Here is an 18914-nt window from a genome sequence, read left to right on the forward strand (position 1 = left end):
ACCGTGCTTTGCATATGTTAACATGTCTCCATGGTTTCCTTCAATCTAAAGTGGTTCCTCAATCTTTCTTTGCTTTTTAAAACCTTGACTCAGAGGCTGGGTGTGTAGCACAGCGGTAGAGCACTTAGCCAGCATGTGGGAGGCCCTGGGTTTAATTCATAACACCACCGCCAGAAAAATAAATAAATGAATAAATTAAAAGCCTTACCTTTTTCTAAAGAGTACAGGCCAAGCAAGTTACTTTTGTAGAATGTCCATTAAATTGGCTTTATCTCATGTTTCCTCATGATTAGATTCAGGTTATATTTTTTTTAAAGGAATATCAGGTAAATATTATATTCTTCCTAATGGATCATATGAGGATGCAGTCTCATTGTTCATTATATTAACTTTAATTACTTGGGTAAGATCTTTAATTAATCTATTATCTGCTGAGTTTCTCTAGAATAAAGTTATTATTTTTCTTTCTAATTAATAAATAACTGTTAAGAGCTACCTTGAAACTATGTAAATGTCATTTCCCCTTTTTGTTTAGCATTGATGATTTTGTCTCAATCAATTACTACTCTACTGGGTGTAAAATAGTGATTTTGCAGCTCCATTATTTCTTCTTCAGTTATCAGTTGGAATGCTACTGTGGAAGACGCTTCCCTCTTTGATCTATCTAACTAGCTGGCCATTTTCAGTATCAACACATATTCTTATTTATTTAATATGTTACATTCATTATTCCCACTATTTACGTGGATGGTCAAACTGTCCTCGATTTGGCCAATGGAAATCTTTCCAGATTGTTTCCCTTATTCTTATTACATGTCCTCATCCTTTTTGGATCACTTTGAAAGAACATTTTCTGGCCCAACAAGGTGCTCCAGGGTCTTCTTGTATTTTCCTGGCTCTGACTTTCCAGAATCTTAGTTCTTTTTGGTAGACAGTGGTACAAAGAAATCACCAACACTAAATTAAAGTACATTAATACATTTCCTTTAAAAAAATCTACCCAGTGTCATCAAATGCAAATCCTCTCTCAGGCACCCACTTCATTTGAGATACCAAAGAAATCCCACATATAAAATTCCAAGTCAAATTAACATATCACAGTCAGAAACAACCAACTATGCATAGAAAAAAGATACCATATGCGAGAACCAAAAGGAATAATAAACAATAAAGTCGACTTTCAAGAGCCTTCACTTTTTTTCCCTTGTGGTATTTGGATTAAGCTCAGGGCCTCACACATGCTACGTAAACACTCGACCACTGAGCCACACCCCCAGCCTGTTTATTTTATTTGAGTCAGAGTTTTGCTAAGTTGCACAGGCTGGCCGGGAACTTGGGATCCTCCTGCCTCACACTCCTGTGTAGCCGGGATTATAGGCATGGCCTGCCATACCCAGCTAAGAACCTGTACTTTAGATGTGTAAGCCATCAAACAAAAAAAAAGTTAAAAAAAAAAACTTTACTAAAAGTCACTAAAGAAGAACTAAACAGATGGGATGATATATAATGTTAAAAACTTGGAGCTGGGCGTGGTGGTGCACGCTTGTAATCCCTGTGCTTGGGAGGCGGAGACAGGAGGATCGCGCAGGTTCGAAGCCAGCTAAGCTGGCTTAAGAGACCCTGTTTCCAAAAATAAAAAAAAATATAAAATAGGTCTGGGAGTGTAGCCCAGAGGTAGAAGGGCTTCCAGGAACCCCAGTATCACCAAAAACAAAACAAAACAACAACAACAAAAAAAACTTGGGAGACAATATTATAAAGAAAAAACAAGAGAAAAGAGAAAAAAAGACTTTTTTTTTGAGATGGGGTTTTGCTATGATGCCAAGGCTGGGCTTGCCTTTGTGATCCTCTAGCCTCAGCCTTCTATCTATCTTCAGTATCCCTGGGAAGTAGCTGGGATTAGATGTTTGCTTGTTAAAATTTGACATTCTTTTTTTTTGTGTGTGTGTGTGTGGTAGTGGATATTGAACCCAGGGGCATTCTACCTCCAAACTACATCCCCAGCCCTACTTTTCTACTTTTCTACTTTTTTTTTTTTTTTTTGAGGGTCTGAAGATGGAACCCAGAGGCATTTGACCTCCAAGCTACACCCCCTGCCCTATTTTTTTTTTTTTTTTTTTTTTTTTTTTGGTGGTACTGGGGTTCCTGGAAGCCCTTCTACCTCTGGGCTACACTCCCAGACCTATTTTTACATTTTCATTTGGAAACAGGGTCTCCTAAGCCAGCGCGCGCGGCTGGCTTCGAGCCTGCGCGATCCTCCTGTCTCTGCCTCCCAAGCGCGGGGATTACAAGTGTGCGCCACCACGCCCGGCTCCTATTTTTTATTCTTTATTTGGAAACAGGGTCTCACTAAGTTGCAGAAGGCCTCATTAAGTAGCCGAGGCTGTCTGCAAACCGCAATCCTCTGGTCTCAGCTTCCTGAATGCTGAGATTACACGTGTACACCATCACGCCCAGCTTATTTTTCTACTCTTTATTCTTTACTTTAAAACAGGGTCTCATGCCGGGTGTGGTGGCACACGCTTGTAATCCCCGTGCTTGGGAGGCTGAGACAGGAAGATCCAGGTTCACGGCCAGCCTCCGCTACTTGGTGAGACCTTTTTCAAAATAAAAAATAAAAAATCAGGCTGGGGGTGTAGCTTGGAGGTAGAATGCCCTTGGGTTCAATCCCTAGTACCACACACACACAAAAAAAGAATGTATTAGATAATATCATTCTGATCTTAAGAAAGGAAGAACATTTTAAGCAAGAAACAAAAGGGATAATAAATAAAATAAAATATTGATAAGGTCATCAATATTAAAATTAAAAAGCTTGTTCAAAAGGATAACATAAAGACATGAAAACATAAGCTCTGATTGGGAGAGGCTACTTGAAACACACAAAACTAATAAAAGACTAGTATCCAGAATATATAAAGAATTGTTATAAATCAACAAAGAAATATACTGAGAGAAGCCAATAGAAAATATACAAAAGAATAAGTAGATCACAGAAAAGAAAACACAAATGGCAAATAATTCATGAAACGATATCTGACCTCATTAGTAATCAAATGTGGATTTTGATCACAACATGATACCCTTCTAGATGCTTGGTTAGCAAACTGAAAAATTCTAATATTACAAAGTTGGTACAAATTTAAATTAGGGTCTACAACACACTGCTGGTATATCAACTGTCACAACCACATTGGAAAACAATTCAGCACTATTTTATACCCTGGCACACAGCATGTTTATCACTAAGTAAAAAACCCTAGAGCAATCCTTAAAAATACACACCAATTCTGTTCAAAATAGGAGAAACAAATAGAACAGAAAACAATAACCAAAATGTTCATCAATGATAAGTGCAGTATTGCTACATAGATCAATGTATGTGGATGAATCTTAGAAATATTACATAAAAAAGTAAGTCACAGAAAACTAAACATAATACAGTTCTTATAAAAGCTCAAAAGCAGTCAAAACAAGTAATATTTTTTAGAACATGAACAAACTGTAAGTGTATTGTTTTAAACAGTGGTAAAGAAATAAGGACTAAAAATAAAATAAAATAAAACTCAGGTAGAAGCCCATCCAGTGGCGTGGTAGGCTCAGGGGAAGCTGCCCAAGTCCACATAGCATTATTGATTATTTCTAGCTTTGCACTGGGTGCATGGGGTGCACTTCATTGTGCCTCTTCATCTCTATTAGCTTTTTCATTCTTCACACTGCTGACATTAGAGGCTGCATAAATCTTTGCTGTGGGGAGCTGTCTTTTGCATTGTAGGATGCTTAATAATATCTCTGACCTCTCTGCCCACAAGATGCCAGCACACCCTTCTTCCCACTAATGACAACAAAAATGTCTCCAGACACTGCCAAATGTTCCCTGGGGAGCAAAACCTCCCCTGACTAAGAATCACGGATCTACTTATGCGATACACAATATATGAATGTTTAAACTATTCTATAATAGAAAGCTGGGCGTGGTGGCGCAGCTTGTAATCCCCGCGCTTGGGAGGCGGAGACAGGAGGATCGCGCAGGTTCGAAGCCAGTCGCGCTGATTTAAGAGACCCTGTTTTCAAATAAAAAAGTATAAAATAGGTCTGGGAGTGGAGCCCGAAGGTTTTCAGGAAGCCCAGTCCCACCAAAATAAAATAAAATAAAATATTCTATAATAGAACACAGTTTAAAATTGATGGGCAGGCATTTTCACTCTGCCTGTGAAGCTTGACCAGGAAGACATCATGCAGAGCTGAGCGCACCTGAACCTGCTGAAGGCTTCTGAAGTGACAGGGCAGGGCACAGTGAGCTGACAGTTTCGGGGAGGGGTTTTTTATTAGCAGGTGATACACTGGAAGAAACTTTCTACAACCTTTTTCAGTTCTTTGGGAAATCTAAAAGCATAGGACAGCTTCTTAGGGAACTGTTTAATTTTTTTAATCTATTATTAATTTTTTAAAAGAAAGCCTGAGTTTATATAAAACCTTTTTGCTAAAGCCTTGAGAGAGGTCCATTTAGCCAGTTGTGGTGGTGAATGCCTGTAATTCCAGTACTTGGAAGACAGAGAGGAGGATCATAGGTCTGAGGCCAGCTTCAGCAACTTAATAAGACTGTTTCAAAATAAAAGATAAAAAGGGATGGGAGTGTAGCTCAGAGGTATAATACCCCTAGGTTTACTCCCCAGTACAGAAAAACAGAAGGAAGGAAGGGAGGGAGGGAGGGAAGGACAGAGGGAAGAAGGGAAGGAGGGAGGGAGGGAGGGAGGGAGGAAGTAACAGATTAGAAATGCAGTTGGCATGAACACGGGGTCTCTGGTCTTAGTCTTTGTGCCTTTCTCACTAGGCTCTGTGTTTGAGCACATAGGGGTAGGTGGGGTTGTTGGTACAGTGTGTGTGTGTGTGTGTGTGTGTGTGTGTGTGTGTTGTATGCGTTGTCTGAGGACAAGGTGTTAAGGAGGAAAGGTGAAAGACCGTAACGGAACTGGAAGGAGGAGAGTAGTAGAAAGAGCATTGGATGCAGAAGGTGCCTCGGGCAAGACCTCTCTGGATCTCAGTTAATTTAACTATGAAAACTCATTTTTTGCAAAAATCAAATGAGATGTGCATTTGAAATCACTTATGCTTCTTTAAATATTAGCGATTATTATTATGATTAGAATTATTATTAAAAATGTAATACCTATAACGAAGCCACCCTCACGGGTAGGCTGGCTCACATTTTCTTGGCACTGGCTCTTACCATATGTCCAGCTCAGAGGAATATTCAGTGGCTCCCAGCAGAGCATCAGGAGGTCGGTACCAGAGGGTCACAACTTCTGAAGAGTACGTCTGGCTGGGAATGGACTTGGCCCGCGCAAGACCTGCCCAAAGGGAAAAGCACAGAACCCACTGTCCCGACTCTTCCTGGCAGGCACAGTGACTCCCTACCAGGGCAAGTGTAACTGGCAGAGTAAACATGTTTTTAAAATCACACACAAACTTTGGGTGCCTTTAATCTTGACCCTGTATATCACTTTATCAAGAAGATTTTCCCAATTTTGACCTAATTTGTACCTAGATGTGGCCTTCCTGGAAGCTAAGTGTGGTCAAGTGACTGAGTTTTTACCCAGAGGATAAGAAAAGTGGACTTCCAGGTTGAGCCCTTAATGCAGGATTTAAGTGTTCTGCTTCCTTTATCTCCTGACTCTGATGAGCACAAAGTGGCAGGCATGTTGACATGTGCAACTGGAAAAACCCCACAGGGATGGTGGAGCCAATGACTGACAAGCCTGGGTCCAGACGCATGGATATTCCAGATGAGCTCTGACTGTGACGTGAGAGAAAGCCAAGCTTTTGTATATTATACCTCCATGATTTGGGGTCTCTGTAACAGCAACTGAACTAAGTTTGGGACTAGGATGCCCGCCCTCCATTTCTGTAGGCTAGGAATGCCCAGTTTAGCAGATGTGAAGACTGCGGATCCAAACTGGCTAGTGAGGAGAAAACAGCACATATATTTATGTATGTCTATGTGTACATATTTGTGTGTGTTCATGCATGTGTATGCATTCATGTATATATGTATATACATGTCTCTGTGTGTGAATATAATTATAACCTGATAAGTGTTAAAATGTAAAGATAGCAGCTGTAATGGTTTGGATTTGTGGTGTCCCCTAGCCCTCATGGCAACAGGATGGTGATGTTGGAAATGAGACTTGGTTATACTTTCAAAAGTGGATAAATCCACTGTATGGATGGTGTCCCAGGCTGCCTCACATGGATTGAACTCAAAATCTCCAAACTGTGGTGACCAAATAAATCTTCCTTTCTCTAAGTTATATGATCAGGTCTTTGGATTATAGCAGTGAAAATGCTGATTAATACAAAAAATAGTACCAGAGGAGTGGGGTCACAGCTACGTCTAAGTCTGAGTGTGTGGATTGTAAGTCTTTGGAACTGTTTTGTGAGAGGAAGCTGGAAGGGCCAGAATGTGGTTAGAAAGGCGGACAATAGAGATTGTGCTCAGGAGATTTTGGAGGAATAGGAAAATAGTAGAGGCCACACCTGTTACATTCTTGCAAAAAAAAATTGTTGGTATTTTGCCCATGTCCTGAAACTGTGTGTGAGGCCAAATTTAAAGATGATGGTATGATTAATAGTTTGGCAAAGGAAATCTCAAAACAGTAAAATATCCAAACTGCCTTATGGAGATTGATGCCTGCATTCAGCAAATTGTACATTGAGTTTGGGGAGTGGAAAGTAAAGCAGAGATTTTACAGGTTTGCAGTTTGGCCAGAAAGGCACGAGTAAAACTGGGACCCAAAGAGATAATTCTGTAAATGTAAGAAAGATAGCTGAAGGGAGGTCAAATGTTTAATTAGGAATAAGGGCAATGATTTGCCTTCCCATTCCTTCCCTGTGGCCAAGATGGAGGCAGGCCCCGCACTGGCCATGATGGGGACAGTCTCTGCTATCATCAGGATGGAGGTGAGCCCAGTGGCAATGATTAAAGAGGCCATGACTACCCTTTCTGTTGGCAGTCCATCTTGGTACTCATGTATTCTGGCTTTTCTGAAAAGAAAAAAAAAAAAAAAAAGGTGGGGGGCCATGGAGGCTTCCTCCCAGATTTCGAATGAAGACTTGGGAAGCCAGGCAACATGAGACAGGACCAGAATCCCTGCAAGCAGGCCCAAATGGGGGACTTTGTGAAGCTGTGAAGGTAAAGCCAAGATTTCAAAATCCCTGAGATTTAGAAATGTAGAATGAACACAAGGAAAGGCTGCTAGCTGCAAGAGGTATACTGGAAGAGGCAGTATACTGTTTCCGCAATCAGCCAGGCTGCAGGGGCCGGGCTGCCAAGGCCCCTTGGAGATTGCTTCTCAGGCCATGTGCCCCGAATGCCAGAAATAGAGCTGCAGGATCAAAAACTTGCCCTGCCAGGTTTTGATATTGTTTTGGTCCTATTTCTTCTTTCTATGGCCTTATTCCTCCCCCTCTGGAATGCAAACATTACTCCGTGCCATTATATATTGGATGCCTGTAACTTGCTTTTTATTATAATTCACATTTTCTTTTACAGGGGTTCACAAGAGTTTACTCTGAGTCTCAGAGGAGACTTAGGGACTTTTGAATGATTCTAGAATTGGTAAGAGCATGGGAACTCTTTGAAATGGACTAAATGCACTTGGCATTGTAAGGTGGCTGTAAGGTCTAGGGGAGCTGGGATGGAGTGTTTGGATTTGGGGTTCCTTCAGCCCTCAGTGGGGTGGCAATGTTGGAAGTGGGGCTTGGTTGTAATCTCAGCAGTTACAATGTAATGTCATTCATTCCAATAGCTTTATCCTCTACCGCCCCAGGCTGGTAGGGTGTGGCTGGGGAAGATGGGTCCCCATGGCTGCGGTCTTGGGGATTGTATGTGGTTCCTGTGGCCTCCCCCTCCCTTGCTCCAGCCTCCACGATGTGAGAGTGAAGCCTGTGCTCTCCCTCTCCCTGCTTCCTGCCACTGTGCCCTGAGATCTGCGGTCCACCGCCTTACATGGAATGAACTCAAAATCTCTAAACCGTGAGCAAATAAATCTTTCTTCCTCTAAGTTATGTGGTCAGTCTCTGACTATAGATAGCTCTGAGAATGCTGACGAGTAGAGCAGTGATACTCAGGAAACCTGCATCACTTTGATGGGAACTGAGTCACTAGATCCTTAGGAGAACAGGAACAAGTGTCCATGCTGCAGTCTGGGGTTAACCTCTTTATCCTGCTATCCTGTAATAACCTTGGTCTATTCTTTTTTTTTTTTTTTTTTTTTTTTTTGGTGGTACTGGGGTTCCTGGAAACCCTTCTACCTCCGGGCTACACTACCAGACCTATTTTTATACTTTTTTATTTGAAAACAGGGTCTCTTAAGCCAGCACAGCTGGCTTAGAACCTGCGTGATCCTCCTGCCTCCACCTCCCAAGCGCAGGGATTATAAGCGTGCGCCACCATGCCCGGCTAACCTTGGTCTATTCTGACAGAAATTGTAATATCCACCCAGATGCAGGAAAACCTACTAAGTACAAGCATTTCTCTGTAAAGAAAAAAAAATGGCAGTGGGTAATAAAAAAGCCTGAGTTTGAGGCATCTGACTAGACGGGCCTGATGGAGTTCTAGGAAGCTACCACTCTCCCCCTCCTCTTTGCCTCCCATTTCCTGGTTGGTACTTTGATACCCTCATGAGGCATCATGTTTCCTAGACCCCCAGTTTTCAAAGGCCAGGCCCAGTCAATGTTTTAAACAAGTGCACACAAAAGTATCATTGTTCACAACCCCAAAGGAGACCCAAGGGGCGACTTACCAAAATCAGCCAGTTTGAGCTCCCCCAGGGGACTGATGAGCAAGTTCTGAGGTTTCAGGTCCCTGTGAAGAACGTGTTGGTGGTGGATGTACGCCAGGCCCCGCAAAAGTTGAAACATGAAAAGCTGGAAGGAATGAACACTGTACCTTAAAGACATGTGAGCCGCCCTGTGTTGATTTCTCTTCTAAATCAAAAACAGTCATCAGAAAGAATACAGTGAACATGTCTCATGAGAGAGACCAAAAATAAGGAAAAACACTTTACATGTATTCAGAGGGAGGAAAAAAGGACAAGGAAAGTCAAGTTCCCAGACTACGTCCAAAACAAAGAGATTCTGGATTTTCCTGACATCTCAATTCTCTGATACAGAAAGAATTATCCTTCCTTAAAAATCTAAAGTGAACACCATTAAGATGTATGACTACAGTGCACCAATAAAAAAAATTTAAAGGAAGAAAGAAGAAAGAAAGAAAGAGAGAGAGAAAGAAAGAAAGAAAGAAAGAAAAAAAATCTAAAGTGAAACTTTGACATTTCCCTTGGAACACTAGTTATTGATTTAGATGTGAAAGATACAATTTTCCCCCGCTGATGAACTTGGCATATAAGATCAAAGTTGACCTGAAAATGATATTTTAAAGTTTACAACTGCGAAAGTTTCCCAGACTCTCTGATATGAAACACTTTTACAAATACAACACAAAGAGAATTGACTGAGAATGCATGGTATTAGTACTAATAAAAAATAAATCTTTTTTTTAATGGGACTGGAGATGGAACCTAGGGGTTTTCTACCTCTGGGATACACTCCTAGACCTATTTCATACTTTATTTGGAAACAGGGTCTCAGTAAATTGCTGAGAGCCTCACTAAGTAGCTGAGGCTGGCTTCGAACCTGTGTGATCTTCCTGTTTCAGCCTCCCAAGTACTTGGGTTACAAGTGTGTGCCACCCCCTGTGCTAAAATCCTTATCTTTTTAAACTTATATTTTAAAGTCTTAAATTGAAAGCTGAAAACAAGGGAAATACATGGTACAGATCAAGAGGCAAATGAGACCAAAAGAAATGAACACGCTTCCAAACATAAACAAATAAAAAGACAATAATAGAGTGGGGGTGCTGGTGAGGAAACAGTAAAAATATATTCTGGGCCCCAGTTTTAAACTATTCCTGTGGTGGTCAGTGGTGGAGCTCAGTGGCAGAGCACTTGCTTAGCATGCATAAGCCCTGGGTTCCTTCTATGCTAGGCATTACACACACACACACACACACACACACACGGGATGAGTTTCATCTGGTAACAAAGCTCAGAAACTGAAGACATCATTGAGTTCCCCACAAATATAGATGCTTATGGGGAAAATACAATACTTTGAATTCTAAATTCTCTTGCTATTTTCCAGTGCCACTGGCAATGGAGAATAAAAACATCATCCTAGTGTTTCCAAAGACCTATGCCAACCAAGAACATGTTCCGGCAGTTTAGAAGAGAAAGGGCCAGGGCCAGCATTCCTGGGGACACGGGCAAAATCGCAGGCGCAGGACTGTGTGGCTCAATCTACTTTTTCCACAGCATCTTGGAAGCTAGGAACTTGAGAGCCGCCAGACTAGTACTGAGCTAACAATAATATGGAGACTCTGGAGCCAAATTAATGAGCAACGTGATTAACCCCAGCAGGAGCCCGGGGAGTTTACCTACCACCAAACGCCAGTGGCTGTGGAGGTTCTGCGCAGCTCCCATGTCAGGTTCACAAGCCATTTAAGAACATAAAAAATGCCAGGTGTGGTGGCACATGCCTGTAACCCCAGCAACTCAGGAGCCTGAGACTGGAGAATCACAACTTCCAGGCCAGCCTAGGCAACTGAGCCCTGTCTCAAAAGAAAATTTAAAAAATGAAAATTTAAAAAAAAGAAAATTTAAAAAATTAAAAAATTTAAAAAAGTGATAGAGTGTCCCTCAGCTCAACCCCTAATACAGCAATGAATACATGAATGAATGAATGAATGAATGAATGAATTTTTAAAATGTTAAGGGCTGGGGAGGTCTCACAGGGGTAGAGTATTTGCCTAGCATGTGCTAGACCCTGGGTTTAATCCCTGGCACTACAAAAAAAGTTTTTCTTATGACATCTCCTTCAGATGTTCACTGGTCCTAGGAATCTTTCCAACACTTCTCTTCCTGGTGCTTCAAACACATACACTATTCAATTTACCATTCATCAAGCCAATAAAGCTACCAAAGCACAACATTCCTATGTTAACATTCCAACCTTCTGGTTAATTATAAATAGAAATGTCCACTGACAAGACAATATCAAACACTAATTTAAATCCCAGGCAAAAGGTAAGATACTGTAGTGTGTACTTAAAAATTCAACTCTCAGCTGGGCGTGGTGGTGCACACTTATAATCTCAGTATTTGGGAGGCTCAGACAGGAGGGTTGCATGTTTGCAGCCAGTCTCTGCTACTTAGTGAGGCCCTCCACGGTTTAGTGAGACACTGTTTCAAAATAAAGAATAAAAAATAGGGCTGTGGGTTATACTTTGGAAGTAGTATGCCCCTGGGTTCAATCCCAAGTATTGAAAAAGTAAAAAACAATTCTTATTGAAAACGGATGAGGAAAGGTGGAGATGAATAACTCATCCTCAGTTTGCAGAGAGGTAAACCAAGGCTAAAGGAAACTTTAAAAATATGCCTAGAAAGGGACAAGGTAAAGGCTCAAATTCACACCTGCCTGATCCAGGGCACCATCTCAAGAAACTGGAGTAAAGACAGAAAACTAGAGCATGACGGGAAGGAGGGAGCCGGCTGAGTCAGAGCGTCTCAAGGTCAGGTCACTGTGAGATGCCTTTCATGCCCCAAGTGTTAGAGTTCTCGCCAATGAGTCCCACCTTCTTGCTGCTCAGCCCCTTTCCCCTCTGCCGCCTCTTGTGTCTGAGCACTGTCAACAGTAAAGCCCCGTGGTGATAAGGCTTGGTATGTCATAGCCACATTCTTAAAACTGCAGTCCGCACTGACTAAGCTCACCACCCACTCACTCTTTGATCCCTCCCATCCTGGATTCTTACTTCAACAATTATTCTATCATCTCGTAACCAAATCTGATGGTGTGTTCTCAGCCCATGGCAAGCCAGGCCAGACCGTGGGCGACTCTTTCCAGAGAGGCTTCCCATTCCCCAGGGGGTAGATCTGTTTCCAACACAGTCAGGTTTGGAGGGAACAAAATAATTCCACTGGGCTATTGCCATCTGGGCTAGAAGTCCCTCAAAAACACAATCGGACCGGTCAGTCGGCTCCAGGCAGGAAAGCCAGCCTTCTTCCACCCCAGGGATCCCTGGGACTCATTCTATTAAAATCTGAAAAGAGCTGTTATGGTTCAGATCTAAAATGGCTTTCAAAGGCTCTCATGCTGAAGGCTTGGTCCCCAGGGCAGCAGTATTCGGAGGCAGGCCTTTGGGGAATGGCTGGGTTCTGAGGGCTCGGATCTCATTGGTGGATTAATCAATTGGTGGGTTCATAACCGAATGGACTATAGGGAGGTGATGGAGACTGTGGGAGGCAGGGCCTAGCTGGAGGAGCTTGGACACCCGGGCTTCCCTGAAAAGCTAGGGCCGCCCCTGGCCCCTCCCCTCTTCTCTCTTTCTCTGCTTCCAGTCTCCATGAGGAGAGCAGCCTCTTCCGCCACGCGCTCCCCGCCACGATGTTCTGCCTCGTCACAAGCCCAGAAACAGTGGAGCCAAGTGACCACAGACGGAAACCTCTGAATCTCTGAGCCAGAATAAACCTTTCCTTCTCTGAATTGATCTTCTCAGGTATTTTGTCACAGCGATGAAAAGCTGACTGGCAAACCTTCCTAGGATCCCCCCACTGACCCTCCTCAGTCACTTCTCAAAACAAAAGCCTCTAACGATTCCTTTTCCTCCCCTCGGCCCATCTTCATACTGCTGTTTGCTTCTTCTCATTGAACCCGTTTCTGTGGCTCTTTTCTCTCCCAAGCCCTTTCACCCTCCACTGCTCCGTCCTGGCGTAAGCCTTTCCGGTCGAAGCTCCGACCAGTTTCTGCCCCCTTCCCTACTGCCATGGGAGTCGTCCTCCCTAGCATTCTCCACAGGTGCTCTTTTCCCTGCAACTTCCTCTTAACCTGGATCACCAAAAGGTGGGACACGCTGCCTCACCTTCCCCAGTATCACTTCAAAGCCATTTCTTTTGCCAGATGTGCTGATGGACTCTTGTAATCCCAGTGGCTTGGGAGCTGAGGAAGGAGGTTCCAAGTTCAAGGCTAGCCCTGGAAACTCGTGGTGTTCTACTACTAAGCTACATCCCCAGCCCTTTTTCATATTTAATTAATTAATTTATTTATTTATTTATTTATTTATTGCAGTTCTAGGGATGGAACCCAGGGGCATTCTACTTCCAAGCTATACCCCTTTATTTTGAAACAGGGTCTCATTGAGTTGCAAAGAGCCTCACTAAGTAGCTGAGGTTGTCCATGAACCACGATCCTCCTGTCTCAGCCTCCCAAATGCTGGGATTACAAGCGTGCGCCACCATGCCCAGCTATATTTTATTTTGAAACAAGGTCCTGTTAGGTAACCGAGGGCCTTGCTAATTTGAAGAGGCTGGCCTTGAACCTGCAATCCTCCTGTCTTAGCCTCCCAAGTACTAGTATTCCATGTGTGCATCACCACACGCAGCTCATTCATAATGATTTTACCATAGTCTTTGCTATCAATAGATGTTTCTCATTTCTTATCTTTGTACTGTTGCCCATGTTTTCCTTCCTAATGCTTACTTGTGCACATGTTTGCATTCTCTCTCTCCTTGGTTCCAAAAATCTCCTAATTTTTCTCTCTGGCTGTTCTTTTCATAGGTTCCATTTCTTCTAATATATTAATGCACCTTAGGGCTCTAGGCTTGACCTTCTTAACACTTCCCATACGCTCCCTCACCATCCTTCTCTCTGGTGTGGCTTCCAGGAACAACTGTATTCTATCATTCATTCTCTCTCTCTCTCTCTCTCTCTCTCTCTCTCTCTCTCATTTGAAATTCTTTCTCTCCAACTCAGATCTATTATCTGACCTTCTTAAGTTCACCTGGACATCCCATAATCATCTCACTCAGCATGTCCAAAACATTACTCACTATATCCCTTCCAAATCCATATTGTTCCTGTTTTTTATCTCAATAAATGGCACCACCATCCATCTTAATACTCCAAGCCAGAAAGATTTCTGCTGACTCTTCCTTTTCCAGTCAGTTCTGCCTACGTAGGTTGATTATGCATTTATCCACTTTCCTCCACAGTCATCTCACATCTGTCCCTCTGTTGTTCTGAGTGACCTCCGTCAAGGCTGGGACCTGACAGACACCTGGATTTAGGGAATAAGCAGAGGAAGAAAAGTCTCCTTACTGTAGGAATGGGAGCTGAGGTAGAGGAAACAAGGAGAATGTGGGGGTCAGGGGAATACACCATTTCTAAGAGAGAGAGAGAGAGAGGGAGAAGAGGAGATTTTCCTCCTCCCAATTTATTCATTGCACGGTCATTAGAGTGAGCTTTACAGAAAAAAAAAAATCTGAGTTTGTTTGCTTCTTGTTTAGAGCCATGTACCATGTCTTCATATGGAACAGCTCAACACCAATGGACCCTTCATGCTCAGACCCCTGCCTATGGCCTATGTCCTTATTCTCATCTTTAACCATCACTAAGTCTGCTATTTTTTTTTTTTTTTGTGTGTGTGTGTGTGTGGTACTGGGGATGGAACCCAGGGGCATTCTACCTCTGAGCTATACCCTCAGCCCTGTTTTTTATTCTTTATTTTGAAACAGGGTCTCACCGAGTTGCAAAGGGCCTCACTAAGTAGCTGAGGCTGTCTGTGAACCATGATCCTCCTGTCTCAGCTCCCAAATGCTGAGATTACAAGTGTGCGCCACCACGCCCAGCAAGTCTGCTAATTTTAAATGCTGCCTTACCAAGCGAGTTTCAGGTTTTGGAATATACTGTGCCTTCTCTGCCATACTAGCATTTTTACTTCTGTATCCACTCTGGAGAACTCATCCCTATTCCCACCTGCTTTAGTTGAACAACTGTCCTTTTTGCCTCTGTAGACCCCCAAGAAATCTCTTTACCTATTGGTGTATCCATCACAAATCTACAAAACCCTTGCAGTCAAGAGTGTGATTTTTAATTGGATTCTGTGTGTTTGTTCACCACTAGAATGTCCTTCTTGAAACTCCTTTTTTGACTTTCGTGATAAAGTATTTCTTTGGATGCTTTATAATTCTAAAAGCTATTTCCTTTTGTCTCTTGCTGTCCTGCTTCTCTTCTCATTCCCTAAAGACAAAAATCCTGTACTTTCGTGGTTATCTACTCTCTTACCTTTTACTCCAAGCCCCAGTGCCAGTTACCCTGGCCCCAGTCTATCGCTCACACCCCCCTCCTGAGCACCATCTCCTCTTCACTTGCCTACCGCTCATTTCCTTTGGACATCCCATCTCAGTTCAGTGCTGGACATGCCTCAGACAGGGCTCCTCTTCCTTTCCAGCCTCTCCCAGTTCTGCTAATAGAGCTACAATTCTCCTGGCCAATCCAGCTCAGAATCATTGAGTTGCAAAGGGCCTCACTAAGTAGCTGAGGCGGTTCACAAATTGCGATCCCCCAGTCTCTGCTTCCCAAAAGCTGAGATTCTAAGAATGCGCCACCACTCAGTGTGGCCTCAGCCTTTCCCTCCTCATGCCCAATGAGCCATCAAATCAAGCTCTGACTCAACTTTTTTTTTTTTTTTTTGGTGGTACTGGAATTCCTGAAACCCTTCTACCTCCAGCTACACTCCCAGACTTATTTTTAATTTTTTTTTTTTTAATTTGGAAACAGGGTCTCTTAAGCCAGCGAGGCTGGCTTCAAACCAGAGCAATCCTCCTGTCTCTGCCTCCCAAGTGCGGGGATTACAAGTGTGCACCACCACACCCGGCAACTTTTTTTTTTTTATTATTATTCCCTGAGATATTCTACTTCCAAGCTGTAGTGCCAGTCTTGTTTTATTTTTTGTTTTAAAACAGTCTTGCTAATTTGCTGAGGCTGGCCTCACACCTATAATCTTCTTGTTTTAGCCTCCCAAGTACTAGGATTGCAAGCATGTACCACACCTAGCTGAATTCTATTTTTTTTCTTTCTTTTTTTTTTTTTGTGGTACTGGAGATTGAATCTAGGGGCATTTTACCCCCAAGCTACACCCCCAGTCCTATTTTTTGTTTCTTATTTTAAAAAAAGTTCTCACTGAGTTGCAAAGGACTCCACTAAGTATCTGAGGCTGGTGAGAACCATGATCCTCCTGTCTCAGCCTCCCAAATGCTGGGATTGCAAGCATGTGCCACCACACCCGGCTAGCTGAATTCTTTATTGTCACTTCTCATCTCCATTTTTACCATCACTGCTGTAATTTAGGTCTCCTTACCTAGATCCATGCAACTCAAAGTTTAGCCCTTCACCAGCTGGTCTGCATCGCTTTGGATCCTGTCAGAGAGGCAGAAGCTCAGCTGGGCCAGGGGTAAAGCTCGAAGGCAGAATGCCCCTGGGTTCCATCCCCACTACCACAAACAAAAAAATTTAAAAAAAGAAAGAAAGAAAGAAAGAAAATAAGGAGAAGAAAAAAGAAAGGCAGAAGCTCTAGATTTACTGAATCAGATGCCCTGGTCCTTCATCTGCCCACTGGAGTTTGAGAAGCACTGAACTAGACTACATCAATGAGCTAACTAGAACTCTTGACTCTGGCCTGCTTTTTTTTTTTAATCCATCCCACAAACCCAGTCATAAGTGTTTCCTTATGATCATGCCATTCTCTCTCAACTCAAACCTCAACAATGACTATAAAAAAGAAAAAAACGTTCATATTTTTCAGAAAGTGAGGTTCTCAGCCACCTACCCAATCTATTTTCTCAGAGAGGTATACCCCATATCGCTACTATATTCTATTTTTTAGGCAAACAGGACCAAAAATGCAGTACGGCACTAGCAGAAAAGAATCGTAACCAGGAGTCACTTTTCATTATAGCAAAATCTGATTCCATGCCCGGCATGGTAGCGCATTCTTATAATCCCAGCCCCTGGGAGGCAGAGACTGGGGGATCACAATTCGCGAAATGCCTCAGCTACTTAGTGAGGCCCTTTGCAACTCAGTGAGATCCTGTTTCAAAAAATAAAAAGACTAAAAAATAGGACTGGAGTTGTAGCTTGGAGGTGCAATGCCCTTGGGTTCCAACCCCAGTACCGAAAAGAAAAAAATTGATTCCATGACTTCAGGCAAAATATCTTTCCTCTTAGATTCTAGATTTGGATTCCTTGCCTATGAAATAAGAAAATCAGACCAGCACTCTGTTTTTAAAGCTTGCTGATTGCAATCCATGGTAAGAAACACATATACATCCAGAATTTATATCTATACATAAATATAAATAGAATTAGAGCAAAATACTTGATCTTTCTAAGTGCAATGCACTCTAATATTCTTTCTAAGTGCAATGTATTCTATCTAAAAGATAATAGATTATCTTTTCATACATTTTATTTTGTTTAAAATATGCTGGTTGCTAACCACCAGATTGACTCACGGCCCAGAATCAGAACCTGCAGACTAGAAAGCACTGTGGTCCCTCTGGCCCTGACAGCGCATGCCTCTGGGGTCCTCTTCCTTGAATGCATCCTCCACTTCCCACTCTGGGCTTTTGCTGAGCACATTCCCCCTCTGGGAGGTCTTATTTTAGACTCTTCCAATGCAGTGCATCCATTAAAGCCTGAAACCTTTTAAAGCCAGAAGGTAGCTCTTACTTGCAAGTCTACAGTACATTATTCATAGATGTTCCTGCCACAGCACTGGTGTACACCTCTACCTCCTGCTTTTACATGGAAGTCCCTCAAGGGTAAGAATCACATCTTCTATGTCTTCTACCCTTCTCAGCTTTTAGCGCGGGTATCTGGTATGTGAAAGTCCCTCAACGCCTGAAAATCTGTCTTCCTCATAGATTCTTCTTCTACCCAGTCTTCTGTTTGGTCAGCGCCTCTAGTTCCTTGGCCTTTCACCCTCTCCTTGGTGACCTGCTTATTTTAACTTCCTATCCTCAGGTTAGACCCAGTCTAGAAACCACTGACCATCATTTTAACTTCTCTCCACCATCTGCTCAACTCTCCTGCTCAACTGCTTTCTTCTTACATATCTGGTCAAACTCCAACTCTGGATCAATCCAAATGTTTACCTTTTCTGCTCCTCTGAATTGTTAAACACTGCCACTAAAAAAAATAAAAAAGAAAAAAAGAAAAAGAAAGAAAAGAAAGAAATCTCATGGTCATGCAGACAATGTCCTAGTCTTCAGCCTCAGCAGGGTACTTAACACACTACCAGACACCACTTCTTGGCTTCCATGGTTAGTTCTCTATTCCATTTTTCACACAGTTACTTGATTTCTTTTTTCACCCTCCGTAACACTTTGTCCTCAAACCTTCTTTTTCCAAACTCAAGCCTGAGTTAGGTCCCTTTACCATGTATTCTTATAATATTCCTAGTTGACATGGCCACAGTGCTTAAGACTCTGCTTCTAACTGCCTAGTTGAGTCCATATATATCTTATTTTTCTTTAAGTTCATTGAAAATAAGAAATACAACTTAATCCTAATTGAAACTGAAAAACTTAATATGGAACCAAGTACTCAATATTTCTTGAGTAAATAAATGAATGCCTATATAAATATTAGTTAAATAAATAATATCACACGTAAATCTAATATGATTATTTTAAGAGTCAATCAGGTGGTGGCGCCTGTAATCTCAGTATTTGGGAAGCTGAGTTAGGAGGACTACAGGTTTGAGGTCAGCCTTAGCAACTTAGCAAGACCCTCAGTAACTTAGTGAGACCTTGTTTCAAAATAATAAATGAAGAGGGATAAAGGTGTGGCTTGGAGGTAGACTGCCTTTCAACCTCCAGTACCAAAAACAAGTCAATCAATTATTTAATTCCAATAAAACCTTAAAATGAAAAGTACAAAATACAAATTACTTCAAAAGTATGTAACATGTAGAATTATAGCTAGTTAAGTTTATTATTATTTCTTTTTTTCTTTTCTTT

At 42.2% G+C, this 18914-nt stretch overlaps 1 protein-coding gene across 3 annotated transcripts in view; it reads right to left on the reverse strand.

Moving 5' to 3' along the window:
• The window catches only part of CDK15 (cyclin dependent kinase 15), a gene marked incomplete at both ends in the record, with an annotated part of 96168 nt that overhangs the window by 55730 nt on the left and 21524 nt on the right, over nt 1–18914 (reverse strand). For all 3 annotated transcript variants that reach the window (XM_080690139.1, XM_080690140.1, XM_080690138.1), the window contains 2 exons: nt 5231–5351; nt 8805–8928. In XM_080690139.1, coding sequence (XP_080546265.1) covers nt 5231–5351; nt 8805–8928 — 245 coding nt within the window. The remainder of the gene's footprint in view (nt 1–5230; nt 5352–8804; nt 8929–18914) is intronic.

The sequence above is a fragment of the Muscardinus avellanarius genome, assembly GCF_963383645.1.
Source record: "Muscardinus avellanarius genome assembly, chromosome: 2".
Lineage (NCBI taxonomy): Eukaryota > Metazoa > Chordata > Mammalia > Rodentia > Gliridae > Muscardinus > Muscardinus avellanarius.